General features: G+C 39.6%; 2 protein-coding genes across 3 annotated transcripts; one reads left to right on the forward strand and one right to left on the reverse strand.

Moving 5' to 3' along the window:
* Positions 1-4,917: 4,917 nt before the first annotated feature.
* Positions 4,918-10,807, forward strand: hmox2b (heme oxygenase 2b). The gene is made up of 7 exons (XM_042504456.2): positions 4,918-5,053; positions 5,584-5,730; positions 6,274-6,377; positions 6,511-6,628; positions 6,788-7,279; positions 8,285-8,408; positions 8,518-10,807. The coding sequence occupies exons 3-7, from the start codon at positions 6,295-6,297 to the stop codon at positions 8,643-8,645; spliced, it is 945 nt and encodes a 314-aa protein (XP_042360390.1). The 5' UTR covers positions 4,918-5,053; positions 5,584-5,730; positions 6,274-6,294; the 3' UTR covers positions 8,646-10,807.
* An 844-nt stretch (positions 10,808-11,651) lies between these two features.
* dnaja3a (DnaJ heat shock protein family (Hsp40) member A3a) lies at positions 11,652-19,321 on the reverse strand. Of its 2 annotated transcripts, XM_088091125.1 has the most exons (12): positions 19,059-19,321; positions 16,790-16,926; positions 16,614-16,697; positions 16,313-16,519; positions 16,051-16,203; positions 15,819-15,966; positions 14,591-14,655; positions 14,202-14,330; positions 13,991-14,106; positions 13,787-13,884; positions 13,497-13,632; positions 11,652-12,443 (listed from the first exon to the last, which is right to left on the reverse strand). In XM_088091125.1, exons 1-11 carry the CDS (start codon positions 19,264-19,266, stop codon positions 13,511-13,513), a joined length of 1,467 nt encoding a protein of 488 aa, XP_087947251.1. In that variant the 5' UTR covers positions 19,267-19,321; the 3' UTR covers positions 11,652-12,443; positions 13,497-13,510. The 2 variants fall into 2 exon arrangements, with proteins under 2 accessions (XP_087947251.1, XP_042360389.2); XM_042504455.2 differs by lacking the exon at positions 13,497-13,632 and having other exon boundaries at positions 19,059-19,318.
* Between the last annotated feature and the right edge of the window lie 265 nt (positions 19,322-19,586).

A 19,586-nucleotide genomic window follows, 5' to 3' on the forward strand; every position in this document is an offset into this window, starting at 1 on the left:
TTGTATAAAAAAATAAATACATGTTCGCTATGAACACAAGTATTGACTCTTCTCACAGCCACAACCTTGGCTTTCTTAAACACAGGTGTAACTAATAATGGCTGAATTACATTTAGTCACAGGTGTGTACTCCAGTCACAAAAAAACTAAAAAAAAATACAAAAACATACAATATCACTTCAAAGGAAGAACAGTCTTACAGAAAATGGGAAGGGAAAATTACAGACATTTTTACAATATGGGGTGAGTTAAATGGAGCAAAATATGCGAGGACATGCAGTCAACTCGAGACTCTCGCACACACACACACACACACACACACACACACTGACACACACACTATTCTCCATATTTCATCTAAAACACACACCCTCCCAATTTGGCGGTATATTTAAGCTGCAAAAATATGCCAACTCTCCTTCTGCCATGTCAATGCCGCTGCTACTCGGCTGCCTGCTCAGCCAACCCCTCAGCCCAAATTTATTTAATCATCACCCCCCAATATCTCATGTAAAAATATCTTCGGGGTGTGATGAGGCCAGAGTCTAGATGCCAAACTCTAACTGTGCTCTGCTGTATAAATGAACATTTCAAACGTGAGTTGCCTGACTGAAATACAACAAGTAAAGACTACTGTATGGTTTGTTTGTTGTATTTCCACCTGGTACCATCCCTATACCCTCCTGCTATACTGACAGTAAACTTAAGTACAAGATACGGTTTGTGTCTATTGGTGAGTTTCACCATTTTTCCCCCCTTGCTGTCAAAGCACTGTTCTTGATTGATTTAACATTGGTCAGAAAGCTTTTTTGCAGCAGACATTTAACCTGTCACAAGGAGAAAACCACAGGAGGAGCTAATAACCGTAACGATCCTGCAGTCCCGCAGTGCAGTAGTTGCTTCAAGTAGGTGGATTCTGCGCACCATTTGACAATTATCAAAGCCGGATCGGCTGCTATAGTTGTCAGTGGTGAGGTGGTGTTTACGTCACCTCAAACACATGACCCATACAAACACAAATAAGTCAAGGGAGATTGCTCAGACAGAGTGATAAGTGTCATTACATGTCTTACATTAAATCATATTGTGAACATTACTATCCATGCAGGCAATTATTTGTCAACAAGCCCATGATTTTTGCCATGTAGACTGACACTGATGGCCTCTGGGGTCGTTCCCACTACAATTGGTATCACCAGGACTACATTTCGCAATAACACACACACACATTAAACTTTGTATACACTCCATATTTTACCCTGTGGTCTTGTGTAGCAAAACAGATCTTATGATGTTTCATTTTTCTGTTTCTCCAATATTATTGTCTTTTTTAATCTTTTTGTTGTTGTACTGTTTTGTTATTTCCTTCATTGTGTTCACACGTATTTCACTCGGTTATCAAAAGCATCAGATCACAAGTGTTTAAGAGTGGTATGGTTGGGGCAGGCGCCCCATGTATTGAGGCAGTGGCCGCGAGCTCGATTTCGGCTCGGCCCTTTGCTGCATATCACCCCCTCTCTCTCCCCCTTTCACACTTGTGCTGTCCTATCAATTCAAGGCAAAAACGGTGGTATGGTGAAGTGGACCTCCTGCTGCTTGTCCGATGGGTTGCGTTTATGTGTGTTTTTTAAGCAGCATATGAAAGCTGTCCAAGCCATCAGCATATCACAGATGAGTCCTCAGTAGATCACAAACAAAACCAAATGGCAGCAATAGAGTCAAAGAATCATTCAGGAAGCATGACTGCCAAAATTTTTGTTTTGTGTGTTTCTCATCTATAAATGGACAAATTAGCATCCGAGAGAATATGAAGTTTGCCTCTTCTGTTATTGAACTGCATCAGTGGCACAGGATCAATTCCCAAAGCAATTTAATGTAATGGCAACAGCTTGCTGGCCCTGTTGGAGGGAAGTGAATCATCTTGTTATCTTTCCCCCCACCAGCCTCCTGTGGCTCAGCAGAACAAGGGGGGGGGGGCACTCAGCTGCCCCGCCAACCCAGCATCTGACATCAGCCCGCTGCCAGACTAATATCAGGCTCGGACATTCACACACAAATGCTCTTTCTGTCCTTCACATGCATGTAGGCACAGACACACTCACACACAACATACGCAGGCTTTCAAATACACACTGCACACAGTCATCACCCGATGGACAAATCTGCTCCGCAAACAAACAACCACCTCATACATAATTCATAAGCAGCATGTGTGAATCCTGTGTACACAGAAACACCTGGATAGTCATTATTATACTATGATCTGTAATTGGCAGAATATACCAACAGCATGTCATAAACAAGATAACACGAAGAAAGCTCGGTTAGTTCATCCCAAAGGGACAAGACCATCACGTTACGGCTCAAGTCGAGGATTCTGGTTGCCTCTGTGTTCTGGGCCGGCTCAGGACAAACACCTGTTTAATCTGGAAGCACTCATTGTAATTACACAGTACACTCTGTGTTCAGAGTACATCCAGTGAAGCTCATTATGATCCCCGCTTCAGCTCAATCAATCTATTTGTACCTTTAGTTTCCCAGATGTTTTTGTCTCCACAACGAGCACTTAGTGCCGAGAGTTGTTGTGAATCCAGATGCAAAACTCCTCAGTTCAACTCTATAAAAGCAGTGGTGGACAGTGAAGAAGTACTTTTTTTTGGGAAACATATTACTTTGACTACACTACATTTAAAAGACAAATCTTGCATTTTTGACTCCATGGTATTTCTATAAAGGCTCTTGTTAATTGTTAAATTTGCTTTGAAGGCAGTGGATGATTTTTTTATCCTTTTCCAAAATGCAGAAGTCCATAAACTATGATCATGCATCTTGTGTGCTTTGTTTGTCAAAATGGTGTTCCCGTACCTCTGCCTCACCCATGCAATACTCAGATTGGGCAAATAAAAATAAAAATAAAAAAGAAAGAAAGAAAAAAAGAAAATGAAGAAAAGGACAATGGTGGTGGGCAGTGGACATATCCCCTTCAGTATTTGGTACATGTTCATTTTTTTCCCCCTTAATAAAAACATTAGAGTAGCGTAGGCCGTGGGACTCGCAACACAATTGCATACATTTACATCATAAATGGATGGAGAAAAGGCACAAATTGGTGTTTTTTTTTTTGTTTGTTTGTTTTCTTAACTAAAATGCAGGAAATTGTTTGATGCTCAAAATCATGTGTATACAACACTACAATAAGCTCTGTCATAACAGAGATAATTGCATGCTGCTATGTGGTTATGTAAGAACTACAACTTATTCATCACTGAAATGAGTCCTTAAAGAGCAATAGTAGAGAACAATAGAGGCTGTTGCGAAAGAAATTAGGAACATTCAATTTTCTATTCCACTTTCAAAAGTGATGGATCATTTTTTAAAGAACGCAGAGAAATATCTCATACATAATATAAGCAAACAATACAAAATTAGTGTAATTTCAGTATAAAACATCGCTTATTACTGTAGATTAGCCCAAAAATTGATTAGACTTTTTGATCAATATATTCAAGCTGTTTGTGAAACAGAAACCTGCCAAACTGTGGTATTAGCTTGGTGGGAATGCCATCTTGTGGTTATTCTCTTCGTGCCTGCTGATGTTTGTCTTGTTGGTGATTTTGGGGTTTCTGGCCTCTTGCGACGTGTCATATGATGCAATATTAAAAGTAAACATTCACTCTTGGCAATCATGTCAGCTTTGCACAAGAAAATGGTCTGAACAAAAGCTTTAGCCAACAGCTCATGGTTGTCTTGTGATAGATTAAAACACGGCCCTCAAGAATATGAATCACTCATTTGTGTTAAGCATGTTACCAAAAGAGAGCATATTGCCACAACACGAGTATCTGTTAGCATGACCTTAAGAGACACTGTTTGTTTTGGACAATTCTCAAAATTCCTTGATTTGTGAATGTTGCTTTTTGCTGTGCCTGTGTTTATTATTTGAAGCTGATTTGTAGTGTACTAAAATTGAAGTTTAAGTGCATATAGGATTGTTGTCTCTTGAAGTTAGTGTAGATGTAGTTCTCATTGTCAGGAAGTAGTTCACTACATGAAGTTAAACTAGTAGGTCAATAACATCTGCAGTAGCTTGCATGTAATTCAGATACATTATGTACATAGTGATTCAAGTAGTTAAATTACACAAATTGGTGTATAAAACTTTCAACAGAATGCAGGAAATTAAGTGTTAAATGCTCAAAATTCCATATGTGTATATAAAACTACAATAAATAGTGTCATAATGGAGATAATTGCATGTTGGTATGTAAGACCTAAAATATTGTAATCATGGAAATGAGGCCTTACAGAGCAGTGAGGCAGAGGTTCTCCACTGATGAGTTATACAGCTAAAAACTAGCTTATGCTGGTAACAGGTTTTAGGTGGCTTTAGCTGGTTTTAGCTGGTCAAAAATGGTCTTAAATGGTCCTGACCCAGTTCTTGCTGGTCTTTGATGGTTTGACATTAAGCTGTGCATATTTATCTTTATGTATAACACATGACAGAAGACTTGACATTGTTTTTTTATTTCGTTCTCAAGGACATGAATTTGGTTTCAGTTTTACAGGAACTTCACTGGAAAAAACAGCTAATAACCATCACAAGCTGGTATATGACCAACTAAACCATCCAAAAATTATGCCAAAACATGCCTTAAACTGCTCAAAAAGCTGGCCAACCACCTTGACCATTTTAAGGCGGTCAAAAGATTTTGTTTTGGTTTTTTTTGACAGCAGGGGTCTAACGTTTTAATTTAATATTTCTATTTTGCACGTTTTCTTCTATAGCAGAGAACCATAACAAGTTCTACAAGTTACAAGTTACTTCTGAGTTTAGGTGGTTTTCTTGGTAAATTACCAAAAAGTGTCATAAACATTACCTGACTTGCAGTAGTTTAGCAGTTGTTTGGCAGATTTGCATGCTCAGCACTTCCCGTGGAGGAGCACCTGACAGCTAGCAGCCGGCTGGGGGCGGAGTTGGACGTGCAGTACCGTCCTGGATCTCCTGTCTGATTTGTAATAAACCGGACCGCTCTGGCCAGTGCTGGGGGTGAAGGTTTGTAACGTCAATATAACCAAAGCCTTTTAACCCGTGTTTGTATAACACTGTAGGCGCGTAAATGTATCGAGGCGGCAACGTAATGTTAACGCTGCTCGAAGTTTGTTAGCTTGTTTGTTAGCATGCTAGCTAGCCAGTAGCTAACTTAGCTAACGTCATCCATGAAAGTTAGCTGTTGTTGTCCTAATGATGCTCCTCGCAAGTTAGATGGCGTTACCGTCAGATGTAACAAACAAGACATTTACTCATATCTCGATGAAAGCTAGCTTGAGAACATGATTGTTGGTGGCGTTGAGGAACTGAACTGATTTAAATCAGTTAAATAACATCACATATCACCAGCTATTCTTTGAGACTTGTGGTAAACGCCAGAAGGCCTGTGCTGTGTTGCAGGGGCTGCTTTTGTTTGGCTGTGTTTATGCAGTTCAAGCCTAGATGTTGTTTAAAGCAGCCTTTGCTATGTAAACCAAACCAGACTGCCAGACTATATCAGCTTTCACCCTCACATTGCCTTATCTTCCTGTCAGAGTAAATAAGGTCAATAAAGCAGCTGAATTAACTGGCAGAAGAAATCTTTCCTTTGGCCATCATCTCAGGGACAACAGCTACAGTGAAAAGGAGTGGGATTAATATCAGCTCCCCTTTTTCCTGATCACACCTCTGCTGTCTTTAAGGTAAGGGTTAGTGAACTGCTTGTTTGTTTGTTTTTGTAGTTAGGAGCAGGGATTTATCTTGCTGGGTGAATTTGAGAGGATTGTGGTGACAGTGGTTGAATGATCTAAGTTAAATATTGTCAGCAGCCTTAATTCGATGATTATAGACCTGATGACTGTAATGGGCAGTTTGCTGTATTTGGTCTATATTATACTTTGTGGCTTTTTTACCTTTCTCTGGACAAGTTATTATTAAATGTACTCTACTGTATAGTATGTACTGTATGTTGCTCCTTTGTGTTGTTGTTTTTATGCACACCTCTAGAACCATTGGGAACATAGCACCCTGACATCGTTCCCTTGTTTACTTTGAAAACCAGTTATGCAATCTTGACTCAGGTGACGCATTTAGACAGCTGTAACTGTTAAAGGTCATTGTAATGACACATTGTACAAACTAACACAAGATATTATTGTATTTTTCCCTGATCACAACAGTAGCAAAATATTATACCTATAATTTGAATGTAAATGTGATGCTAATTTGATGTCCAATTCAAACAGGCAGACGGGAAGATAGTACTAATGTCAGCAAAGACGATGGAGACAACGACCGGTGTGTCCAATGGAGCAGGGCCTGTATATGAGGAAAAAGAGGATACCCTCAGGTATATCTCCCATGGGTATTGTAACAGAATTACCAGGGAAACAGTGACATAAGATTACAAAATAATGATGTTTGTTGTCTTGGTTTTGTCAGATGCACATTACACTGCCTACTTATCTCGTTTGTCTCACCAGTCCTGAGGATCTGTCTGAGGTGCTTGCAGCAGGGACCAAGGAGGTTCACGAAAAGGCTGAAAACACCCAGTTTGTAAAAGATTTCCTCAGGGGACGCATACGTAAAGAGCTCTTCAAGGTCAGTCTGAAGAAAATCAGGGAGAAATTTTTACAATTTGATGTTATGAAATGCTTTACAAAACAGACTAGAGGAGATAATAAATGTAACATGATGAGCAAAGAAAGCTGAAAACAAGAAATTTATTACACTGTACCTTTTTTTTTTTTGCTTCCCCAGCTTGGTGCTGTTGCACTCTACTATACTTACACAGCCATGGAGGAGGAGATTGAAAGGAACAAAGACCACCCCCATTTTGCCCCTTTATATTTTCCAGCAGAGCTGCACCGCCATGAAGCCCTGGCCCGTGACCTCGAGTACTTTTACGGTCCTGACTGGCAGAGCCAGATCAGCTGCTCCCAGGCCACTCAGCACTATGTGGACCGTATCCATCAAGTAGGGCAGGAGGACCCAGTGCTGCTAGTGGCCCACGCCTACACCCGCTATATGGGGGACCTGTCCGGGGGCCAGGTACTGAAGAAGGTGGCGCAAAGAGCCATGAAGCTGCCGCCCACAGGGGAGGGCCTAGAATTCTATCAGTTTGATGGCATCCATAGTGCCAAAGCATTCAAGCAGCTGTACCGTAGTCGCATGAATGAGCTGGAACTGGACATGGAAACAAAGAGGAGGCTCGTAGAAGAAGCTGTCAAGGCTTTCCAGTTCAACATGGAGGTAAGAGACCAGGGACAGGGAGTGGAGGTTGGACAGAGAGAGAGAAAAGAGGAAATGAAGGCTATGTTTGGAAACTCTAGTGGGCGATCTGTTCTCTGGTGGTGACGCGGTTAGATGATTTCCTTGCAGTACACGTGTGCTACTTGTGTTTGCTTGGATCATTTTCTGAATTTGTAAGACATACTGAAGGTGTTCTATATATTATTGAAGGCACTATCATCCTCTTACGCAGGGATACTCATCACGCTTTGCTCGGGGGCCACTTTTGTAAAAGGACAGGAGTCCCGGGGTCATTTAATAAACAAACAATCATTTTTATTAGTGTATATATAAAAAATGAACAGCCGGTTTTCAACTTTTCGATTATTGCTGTTGTCACAGCCACATAAGCCCCTCAGTTCAGGTGTACGCAGGGGTGTTACTAGGAGTTGAGGACACTTGGGCTGTAGCCTGGACCTCTGTCGGGGCCCTGGGGGATCCTCCCTTGGCACTTTTTAGTTTTTGTTGTTGGTAAAAAAAAAAAAAAAGCTTAAATTTGATGTTTTCTTTCAATGTGCTCTGGTGCTGTATTTACCTTAAATTAAGAAAAAAACATCCCAGTGTGAAAAAGATTTCGTCATTGTGGATGGTTGAAAGGCAAACCGGTCCGACCTGTGGATGCAAGTTGAGTGTCGCTGATGATCCTAATCAAATGGAGTTTGAAATACATTTTGTTTGAGACTTCCATGGGAACATTTCCCCTTAAAAAAGACAACTTTTAAATCAGCCATTACATCATGAAATCAACATTCAGTTCATAATAAGTTAAAGTAAAAACCTTTCTATTCCCACTTTCAGTGTTCAATGAAAACTTCACAATGAGTCTTTTCTGTTCATTGCAAAAAGATTACAAGGCTGGGCATTATTGCTGTTAGGTTTGCTGGATTAGGCTCCTGTCTAGTTTATCAGTTTCTTGAATAAAGAATAGCTTGATAACCGTACATATTGTTTTTGTCGTGCTGGCAGGTGTTTGAGGAGTTGGAAGAGATCGGTAAAACCATCCAGGAGGATGTTTTAGATGCTGGCATGCCCGTCCATGGAGCGATGGGTGGAGACATCAGCAAGTGTCCCTACTATGCTGCTAAAATGGGTGCGATTTATATTTCTCTCTTCTCAATTAATATGTAAATCACATTACATCCAGGATAATGCTTTGCCTATGCCTTTAAGATTGTTTACATGCTCTCTCTGTGTCACAGCGGCATCGGGTGGAACAGCGTACGCCTGCCAACTCGCCATGGCGGTACTCCGACACCCAACAGGACAGGTCCTGCTTGCTACTTGGTTTGCTGTTCTGGCTGGATTGGCTGCGTGGTATCTGATGTGATCCGGCCATCACCCTGTCACTCTGCTGCTGTTATAGAGAGAGGAGAAACTCAGAGAGAAAGACAGTAAGGAGACTAGAAAATTCCTCAAGCTGTGTAGACCATTTTATAGTTTCAAACAAACATTCTGAATGGGTCCAGGTTTATTTAATGTGACTTGTTTGTAGAGTAGTTGACAGGAAATAAACTTGGATCTATTTCTTTTTAATGGAATTCCAATGACATGATCTGGAGGACCATTAGAATATCTTCTCCATCCATTCATCCATCCATTAAGGAACAACTTGTTGCAATCAATCTTTTTATTTCTCTACCTCCTGCACACTATCCCTCCATCTCGTGTCCTTCCAGTGTGTTTGGTTGTATCTCAAGACCTTTTGAAGCGATACTTTTTCTGACAGTGTTAATAGCTAAATTGTCGTGAAATTACATTTTCCCAATTCGAAATGAAACTGCTAGATTGACAAAGCATGCTGACTTTAGGATGTCGCCAATGAATAATTGGCTATGTGGTGATAAATAATGATGAATTGATTGTAAAAATGAATTTATGGCGAGTTTAGTAAAAACATGTTAAAACACACTATGCATATATTATGCAGTATGTATAATTGCACAGTATGTTTTTGCTGGGCAGTCTGCCGTGTTGGTTTTGAATGAAGCCTCTGTGTTGTTTGCGTTGAGATTTAAATTTGACCAGAGAGAAGTTCCAAAGATGAAGCTAAAACACGGTGCACTGCAATTACTTTCTTTTTTAAATCCACGATCATTAATCATGACTCAAACATGGCCTCAAATGTTTCCAAAAAGTTTGTGCAAGTGTACGGTGAGACAGGTGATAGGAATCAAAAGCTTTTTTTTTTTCTTCAAATATAGCACACCTACACTTAGACAAGTGTATGATTCTTATACATTTCAGATACTTGTGAATGAACTAGATATTTGAATCTCTACAGATGCATGTTCAAATTTACTACTTCTTTGTCTCGTAATTATGCAATATGGCATCTTGTATTTCAAGAAAAAAACTGCCTGTTGTTGCCTGTTAACTATCCAAGATGATTGCCTCATTGATGATTCATTTTTACCTGCCACATGAGCCTATTTTAGGACAGAGGTGTTCTGGAAGTGATTGCAGCATTTTTAACAGGAAATTACCCTTTTGTAATGGTAATGGTTTGTCTACATGAGCGGGACATTTGTCTGAGTGTTGTGGTTTGTTATGAACCACTTCAGGTTAGGTATTATATATAGGCAGGGCCTTCAGCAGCTCAGCTCACGTTCATGTATCCATTTGTTATGGTTATATCAGTGAGCATCATCACTAAAATGGTGTAAGCATAATTCATTCATACTGTATGTTGGGAACAACTTTTCCAATTGTGCACAACTGTTTTTTCAACATAGATAAGGAGGATTATATTATGCTGTGTGTACTATATGCAGTGTAATTGCACTGTTTTGCTATTGAAGTTTAATATTTATCCTAACAGTAATGACATTTTTATTAACTTTATCTTTCCAAGCCATTTTTTCCTTTGCTTGGATTTTTCCTGTCTCATATCATACCAAAGGAAACCCACTGAAAACATTTCTACCAGGTTCCTTTGCTGTGTGTGTTTGCTCAACACATTCACACATAAATGGATGTACAGTGTTCACTTTTTATCAAATCTCATTCAGATTTGATCAGATGTGTGATGACTAAGTGATGATGTGTTTTGCATTTGAGAGTCTCAGGTTCATGTTGCAGTCAGATGGCAATACAATGCACTGCATATGGAGGACTAATACAGGGACTGCCCTAATATACTCCTGTAGTTCAACGTCCATGTTTTATGTTGGGTTTTTTTTTTTTTATGCCAGTGTGATGTGTCAAAATGCCACAGTATTTTTGGACATATTGAAGGGACGCTTACTGGAATCTCAGGAGTAAAAGTAGTTTTGGCCATTTGATTAAACCTTGAAGTGAGTGGGATGCTTGACTAATTCATGTTGATTTTGAATTAAATTTCATAAACTCTCCTCTTAATTCCTTTGTGTATCTTACTGGACAAAGTTTTACAGTGTTTGGCTTGAAGACCCTCATTGTATGAGAGTGAAACCACAGGAGTATGTTGTGCTGCCTGTAATGAAATAAAATCTGTTCCTGCTCATGCTAAAATTGAGATAATTCATTTGGAGTGGTGTTTTTAATCACAGTAAACATCTTTATAGATGATTATTTCAGTGCTTACTTCATTAGTTTCTTGGCACAAGCGTTGAGGTCTTGAAGATTGTTCAAATAAAAAGATTTCACACAATTGTCAGCACATCACAATGTGTACAACCATACAGTTTGACTTTGGTATATTGCAACAGTTAAACTGGCATGAAATTTTGTACAAATGTTCATGTCCCCCAGAGGGTGTATCCTGGTGACTTTGATAATTGCAAACCATTGAAATTACCATCAACCTAAGCAGTATTTTATGTGCTATCCTTACCAGCAAATCAAGTTTATGAACATGCAACAACAACCTACTTGCTAGAAATTAGCACAAAACATTACATTGCTTATCATTTATTCGAATGAAAAAACACAGATCTGTTTCGGTATACTGGCATCATTGCTGAGAACAAGTTAGCGTGCTAAAACTAGCATTTAGCTTAAAGCACCTCTGGATAAATTCAGTCCTGTGGTACAGCCGCACAGGGCTTAAAAATTATTGGAAAATGTCAATATAACATCACTTCGAAATAATGCTGATAGATTTATTCAAATGTAAAAACGCAAGCTAGTGTATTAGGTACACTAGCACAATAATTAAGCCAGAAACAATTTACTTTTGTGGTGTTTTTAACATGCTGACTTTGTTAGAGCAGGTTAAGTGGTATTTTGAATTGCATTGCATTTTTTCTGAATGAGGATGTGCAAAATATGCATAAATGCATAAATTTATTAATGTACTGACAGAGTCAAAGAATTCTTTGTGCTCTTTCTTCAATGATTTATATAGAACCGAGGCTTTTCTCAGACCATAGCTTTATTATAGATGTACAGTATATTTCCTCTTATGTGACACATTGATGCGTCTGTCTGATCCACAACTATTTATGTACAAATGTAATGAAGGTGAAGAATTCTCTAAAGGGTTAAAAGAGGGACAAAGGTCTGTCATTTGTGTTCACAGTACAAAAAAGCCTGAGCCAAACTTGCACTTGACACACCTTGACGCTGTCCCACTTAAACTCAAAGGTAAACGTGTAGTATGGTGATGTTCAACATTTTAGGATACACAGCTTTGCTGAGAATTGTGGGGGAAATTCAAGCATTCATAAACATAAAAAAATCAACCAAGCATACATAACAGAAGGATTAACAACAGGAGGTTCACTTAATCCCAAATAAAACTTTTGACTATCTGTAGTCAATACAATAATTTATTTCTGCGCACATGAATTCTGTTATCACTATTTTTTTTTTCAAGGGGATCAACAGAAAACCAACAACTGTTATGTTAATGAAAGTCTTTGTTGCCTCAATGGACATGTGGCTGGAGAGGTAACAGGCGCACATCCTCTTGTGAGTGGATCCACTCTGGCAAAGGAACAGAGCAGATAATCCACCATCTTATTCACCACAGGGCTGCATAGGTAGGTCTGTTCTGCTCCCTCCAGAACCTTTATAGGCCTCGTTCAACACACATTATTCCTCAACCACCTGTCCCTTTATGATGTGACTGTGCTTGCTTACGCTGTCCTCCCCTTTGCCCTCTGATCTACCGATGAAGCTTTTCAGTTCCAGGATGACCTTTTACCTTTAAGAAGGAAAAAGAGTAAGTCATCAGTTGATAGACATCAGTATGTACAAATAAATAATGATAACACTGATTTGTTGAAGGTTACTTGTGGTGTTCCACAAGGTTCAGTGCTAGGCCCTAAACTGTTTATACTGTATATGCAAATAGATCTAACAATTATTTAAATGCTTTATAATATTGTGATAAAGTTCATCTTAAAACTACATTAATTGAAATAAAGCACAAAAAATTGATTCTTCTCATTACTAATAAGTGTGGTGTACTTTAATCCAAGTCCTATATATCCAGTCCTATGCTCAGTACTTCCCAAACACATGCATTTTCACTAAAACATAACGATTTAAAACATTTTTGTACAAACAGTTATATACAGCCCAGCAGTGTACCTGCAAAGCTCATACCCACTCGTGTACTCATGTGGGCCCACTACTTGTAAGTGGAAGTGTTGTATATTGTAATGTCTTAGCAAAAATGCATGTTTGGGAAGTGCAGAGCATACTGCTGGATAAGTGAGACTTGGACTATACTGCACGAGTTGTGTGAAAGTTTGCAACCAGATGTTTTGATATACTTTTGCTTTTGTTAAACATGGTCCCGTTTACTTTGTTCACCTTTTTTGGACACACAAAGGGTCATTTTGCGAGTGAAGTATTCTTTTGGGCTTCAGTGTATACCTGTTCGTTCTGTAGTTTTTTGTTTTTCTTTTAATTGAAAGCCTTGTTATTTATTCTTTATGAGCTGCATTCCTTTTGGAAAATTATTAACAAGGACTGAAATAAATCACTACTATTACTTAAGGGGCAAAAAGGTTCTTGGTAAACTGAACTTTTTAGATTGAGCTGTTTAAAAAAACAGACATTTAGTACATCCCAGACGGGCTGGGTATCATGCTGAATGCAGGGGTGCATGCATCAGTGTTCTTATGTGACAGCCACAAACTCGATAATGGAAACCTATCTGGAAAATGTGAAAGTGTGGCATAATGCATCACATCTGTGAAGAACAGAACAGAAAAAAAAGTAATTTAGGATAATTCATCACCAGTCCTACCTGGTTTGTGACTGTCAGGAAGAACTAAACAATTTCTTTAATTTGGAGAAGAAGCCCCCCTCTTGTTTCAACTCTCCTTCCTTGATGTTATGCTCCCTTTGCCCTGCCTCAGACCGCTTACCACTGCTGCCCCCACCTGGACAGAGATTAACACTGCATCAGCCAGGTTTAGGGCTTAATACTTCCTTTCCTATAACCCCATTTCAGTAAATCAGTGTATGACGCAAAACGGTGGGAAAGGGACAATTAGTAAAAGGAGCAAGTAAAAGTCAGTGTTGTTGTCCTCTTACCTGTGGCGGTATTAGTGACACCATTAACCGTCCCCTCCACGTCTGTTTCGTCCTCAGCGTAGCTCATTAGCAGAGATCTTTGTCTATCTGTCAGCGTCCTGCACAAGAAAACAATATCTTATGGTCCTCGTAACAGGAAATAGGAAACCCTCTCATGTCCCCATCTGGAATAAATAAAGCAGCTGTCTGATTGTAGCGTCTTACTTGGGTACTTTTATTTTGACATGGACATAATGGTCCCCGAAGCCATAGCCACTGACACGAGCGATTCCCTTCCCTGACAGTCGAATCCTCTGATCTGTCTGGATTCCTGCAGGAATCTGAGGACAAGGAAAACATTTCAGTTATTTGTTACACAGTATGTGTTTGTTTATGTGCTTAAAGAAAAAAACTGATGATGTACGCATCTACTTACAGATAAGTTTAGTGTTTCATAAAGGCCCTGTGCCCTGGCCGTGCCGCCCAGGATAGCTTGTGCCACAGAGACAAAAAGATCAGAGTGGATGTCTGCACCATCCCTCCTGAATACGGGACTTTTCTGGACCTGGACGCCGACACAGAACACACCACGACCCATCACACATGGTTTCAAAACATCACAGTCTCAAGAAGCAGGACGACACAGGTGGTATGAAGTGCATTAATTTGAAGTGAAAGAGCTCAGACAGCTCAATTCCCTTTACTAGTCCACACTCCTACGGTACATTACACAAGATAATCCCGTTATAGCAGCTCTGACGTAAACATGCACTTCATGGAGAGTTGATTTATTTCTGGCCCCGGTTTGCTAATGCAGATACTCACCCTAAACGTGATGAAGATCTCCTTCTTACCAACTGGCATTCTGACTGTCTGACCATCCTCCACTCCTTAGAGTAGAAAACAAACCACAGTCAGCTGCTGTACAGTATAGTTAAAGGTCCAGTGTGTAGGATTTATTGGCATTTAACAGTGATGCTGACGCTTGCAACCAGCTTAATACCCCTCTGCTCACCCCTTCCTCTCCAAGTGTTTTAAAAGCGGCTGCCAGGCTGGCACCAAGTCCTCAGTTTTTTTAAGTCACCTGATATTTTGATAAATTAAGATGCTGTGCAGGTATATGTCAGGTTAATAATGAAAATATGAAGTTAAATAATCTCATAATCTGCATTACATGAACTGGACAAAACAGTTATTTTTATTTATTATTTATTATATGATTATATTAATTATCTTATCTATGAGTTTAATCAGATTCTCATTTGACTCAATTTACAAATCTGTTGACAGATTAGTCAAACTTTTCATCCCAGAGTCAAATGTCTTAATTTACTTTGTTACTGTCGCTGAAACAGATGCCTGTGTGCATACAAGTGAATGCACCGATGTACACGTAGCATTGTGTGGTCCTGGTTCTGACTGTAACAGCAATATTTAAATATCACTAACGCAAACAATGTTTTTGATCAAGTATTCAGGGATGCATATTTTGCTGTTTACGGTCAAAGGCCAAGAATAGTTTATTTCCCAACGACAACCTGTAAGCTGTTACTGTTGAGCCCTGCTGTGAAGAACCCAAACCCACAAATTTAGCTTGAATTTAATGTTATGTGGTGGGATGTGTTCACAGTTTTACATTAATATTCAAGGTTATTTCGTTAAGCAAAACACAAAAATTCAAGGCATGACCAAATTTATCTGGAGAAGCACAATGGTCTCTTTCCATTTTTCCAATTCTGGCACATTTAGACTACTTTTCATAAAACTATAGCTGCAACGATTGTAGATTTTAGAAATGATTCCCGTAAAAAGTACGACAGACATTAAGTTCATCAGTGTAGCTGTATTTTATGCATTTTTTATGAATATGCAGTCAAAAATAAAAGCCTACAACATCTAGTGGTAATTCAGGAATATATGCAGCAGGGAAGACAGTAGTTGCTTGTGATACAGCTGATAAACTGCCCTTTCTTGCTCATTGATAGTGATAAAAACAACTTTCCTTGGAGGTGTTTAAAGTGTGTAAATGGCAGAAGAGTTCAGTGAGACTGACCTGCAGGCACAGGAACCATCACAGTCCTCCTCTGTTTGGTCTGCCCCACCCCTTTACAGGAGTGACAGGGAGTGGAAATGACGGTGCCTTTGCCTCCACAGCGACGACACGTGGAGCGCATCACAAACGGACCCGTGTTCACTGTCTCCTGCAGGGCGGACAACACATGTGTCTAGCAAAACAACAAACAACAAATATGCTTTGAAGAAATGCAGTGTGTCCGAGCTCTCACCATGCCAGAGCCGTTGCAGTAGTGGCAGTGCTGGATTTTGGTACCGGGCTCGTGGCCCTTACCATCACAGCGCTGGCAAGTTGCATCTACGTTAACAGAAAACTCTTTGTTGACTCCCTTTGCCGCCTGAGTGAACGTCAGCTCCATGATGTACTGTGTTAAAAAAAAAAAAAGAGATCAGAAATTCATCTCTCTAAATGTGCACCAAGAAAAATAAAAGGCACTCTTTAATTTCACTCCCATTTTACAGCATCTCACTAACCTCCTGAGGCTGTTCAAATATGGCACTGAAGTCTCCAAAGCCACGGCCTCCAGAGAATTCCCCGAAAATCTTGCGGAAGAGCTCCTCTGGGTCAACATGGCTGGTTTGTCCAGACCAGTAGTGCTGCCCTCCACCTGCCTGACCAGCGTCAAAGCCTGCTGAGCCGTACGCGTCGTACTGCTTCCTCTTTCCTTCATCGCTCAGAACCTGAGAGAAACATTGCAGCAGTGTTTTAACTGGACGAATATTCATGGATTTCACAGAAAACGCACGAGTAGATGAGTCAAGTGAAAGACCGCACCTCATAAGCTTCAGCCAGCTGAGCAAATTTTTCCTTGGCTTGTGGGTCATCTTTGTTGGTGTCAGGGTGATACTTTTTGGCCAGCTGAGGGACAACAAACACACTGTCAGCTACTGTGATGATTGGTTAACTGGGGACCAATACAAGCTGTGAATGCGTGTGAGGCAGGAGCAGACCTGGTAGTAGGCTTTCTTGATCTCTTTCTGGGTTGCTGTGCGAGGCACGTCGAGGATCTGGTAGTAGTCCTGCTTGCTGCTGGAAGGGGCACTTGTGTGAAAGGACAGCGTGCAGGCAACACTGGGAGATTTGATGCCTGAAAAATGTCAAAACGGGGGGATAGGGGTAAGTGAATACCATTTAGAGCAGCAGAGATGCATTATAGTTGCATTCAGGTCTCAGCCGGTTGTGGTACATTGACTTGTCTGCACTGTTGTTTACTATTACAGAAGTAACTACAAGCATTTTAGGGCAGACATGACATATTTTGTAAAGCACAAGCCAGCAAATTAACCTGATCTGTAAGAAAGATTCAAGAAACACAAATGTTTGCCAAGCTGGAGAAAATAGAGTTAAAGGAAAAGGTGGTAAACAGCATGATAGTTGTTCTGCCTTCTGGTTCGTCAGGTTTGATTGTGGTTAGGTGTCACAAAGATGACTGGTTCAGTGAATAAAATATAAGGGGAAACAGTATGTCATGGAGTATGTAGGGTCGCAGAATACAATGCATCACTGGCAACAATAACCTTAACGTATGTGCTTTATTTCAAAAAGAAATAATCTCTGTTCCTAATGTTGTCCCCAACTGAAATAACCTCACTTCAGACCTGGACTGGAAGAAAAGCTGGTGCCTACCTTATAAATATCTTATGACAAATAAGGTTAAAGAAGTTCAGAGGTTAAAGAATTGACTTTTAAGACGGTTCACTGTTTTAGGTATTTCTACAAAGATATGAAAAGGACTGTGTTGTGGATTGCTCATTAACCACTTAAAACCAGAGCAAATTGGCTTGACTGCTCCCAGAAATATCTTCAGAAGACCATGAGCAATTAGAGAAGAAATTACCCAAAAAGTAGCAAATAGTTAGAAGTGCAAGAAAAGTAGCTGAAAATTAGCATTTTAAAAAAGTAAAGAAAAGTAGTAAAGTAGGTTAAGTAAGTTAAAAAAAAAGACCTGAAAAAGGTGCTTTAGAAAATTATAATAACAATCCCTGAACATTGATCCCTAGCTTTAAAAAAAATCTAAATCTACTAATTTGCGAAGCATCTACTTTCAAGTTGCTAATTTCCTGTTTCCCATGTTTCTGAAAGAAAACATATTAATTCGATAAGCGTTTAACGGTTTAAATATTTGTGAAAGGCTTCTGAAAGCAGCACAAGAAAAGTGATGTTGCCCCAGGTTTTAACCCATTAATCAACTGAGTCCAGAAGATTCATGTCATCTATTTTGGTCTTGTCCATGCTCCTGTATTTTTGGCAAGATGCCTGATCTTTTTTTTCCCCACCAGTATATTGATTTGACATTTTTCCTTTCCTATGAAAATGTATTGTTTGGCCTTTTTATTTACTCCTCTACCAAAGAAAGTTTTTTAAGATTTTATTACTTGCACAATATCATATTCATAAATCTAAATTTTCCAATCATAAACATTTTTAATATTTCAAAATAAACTAAACCAATAGTAATAATAATAATAATAATAGTAAACTTTATTGATATTGCACCTTTCTTACAAGAAATGCAGCACAATAAGGACATTGTAAGCAGAGTACTTCACATGTAAAGAGACAGAATGAATAAAAAACAGGAGAGGCATTTCAGCATAAAAGTACATTTAAAAATAGCTAAAAACAAAAACGAAATGCTCATTCAATAAAACCATAACTCACAAAATCCTTTAAAAGAATTGCAGCAGTCTAAAATGTAAAAAGTACAGTTTTAGAAAGTCAGAGCTAAATAAAGGCTAAAGTGAACACGAGTTTTAACTTTCTAAATTAATATACCACATCAACTCTAATAACAGAAAAGCTACTAATCTGAGTGCACTATGTAACACTTCATGAGCTGATATGTGATTTTTTGTAAGTGCTATGATCCCCTGACATTATCTGTTCGTGTATTATATGTATTGTGTTTATGATGAATAAAACATTTTAAAGGGAAAAGAAAAGAAAAAAAAATCACGATGTAACACTTGCAAATCCAACTTGATGGCTGCAAACCAAAGTTAGCAAAACTGTTTGCATCACATATGATCAACTATCTCTGGCGCTATGTATTAAAGTTTTGTTTTCCAAGCTAATCTTATGTTTAATACCTGTTTTAGCCCTTATGAAGCTCAGTTAGGTTAGTTGATGTATGCTGCGTCACATGATTAAAGCATAAAGTACAAGACATTTAGCCTAGCCTAGCCTAGCCTAGGCCAGTACCATATGGTTAGCACTCACCTGACAGCCCTCTCAATGTCAACGCTTTCTCTGCTCCGCCACACAGCGGGCTCCCTGTCCGCCACAGCTTTCCCGCTCCCAGTGTGGAAATACTGCGGACCGCTCCATGGCCAGAGCACACAACAGCACCGGCAGCCCTCAAATGTCCAGAGGACACGATGACTGTAATCCAGCGTGAGGAGCGACGAGCAGCCGAGGACGCCATCATGCTTTCACCGGCCCCTGCTCAGGACACACTGCGCATGTGTGAGTCGGAGTGGGTGTCACCGAGACAGCAAAGATGTTCTATTTGAGTTAAGATGATGCTCTCTGAAGAAAAACGAGTCTCAAAAGTTTATCTCTTTATGAACTTTAGTCAAGTGGCTCTAACAGACAACAATTACTGTATTTAAACATTTCCAGTTTCATCGCACCACAAGTGCCAAGTCAAAACGGGATGTTTGAGGATAAACCAAGGTTTTCTCGTTGTGGAGGAAGTATTAAAATCTGTAAGTAAAAGTACTTTTACTTGCTTAACCCCCCCCCCCC

The sequence above is a fragment of the Plectropomus leopardus genome, chromosome 18 (assembly GCF_026936395.1).
Source record: "Plectropomus leopardus strain MGB_pleo_1.0 chromosome 18, ASM2693639v1, whole genome shotgun sequence".
NCBI classification, from domain to species: Eukaryota; Metazoa; Chordata; class Actinopteri; order Perciformes; family Serranidae; genus Plectropomus; species Plectropomus leopardus.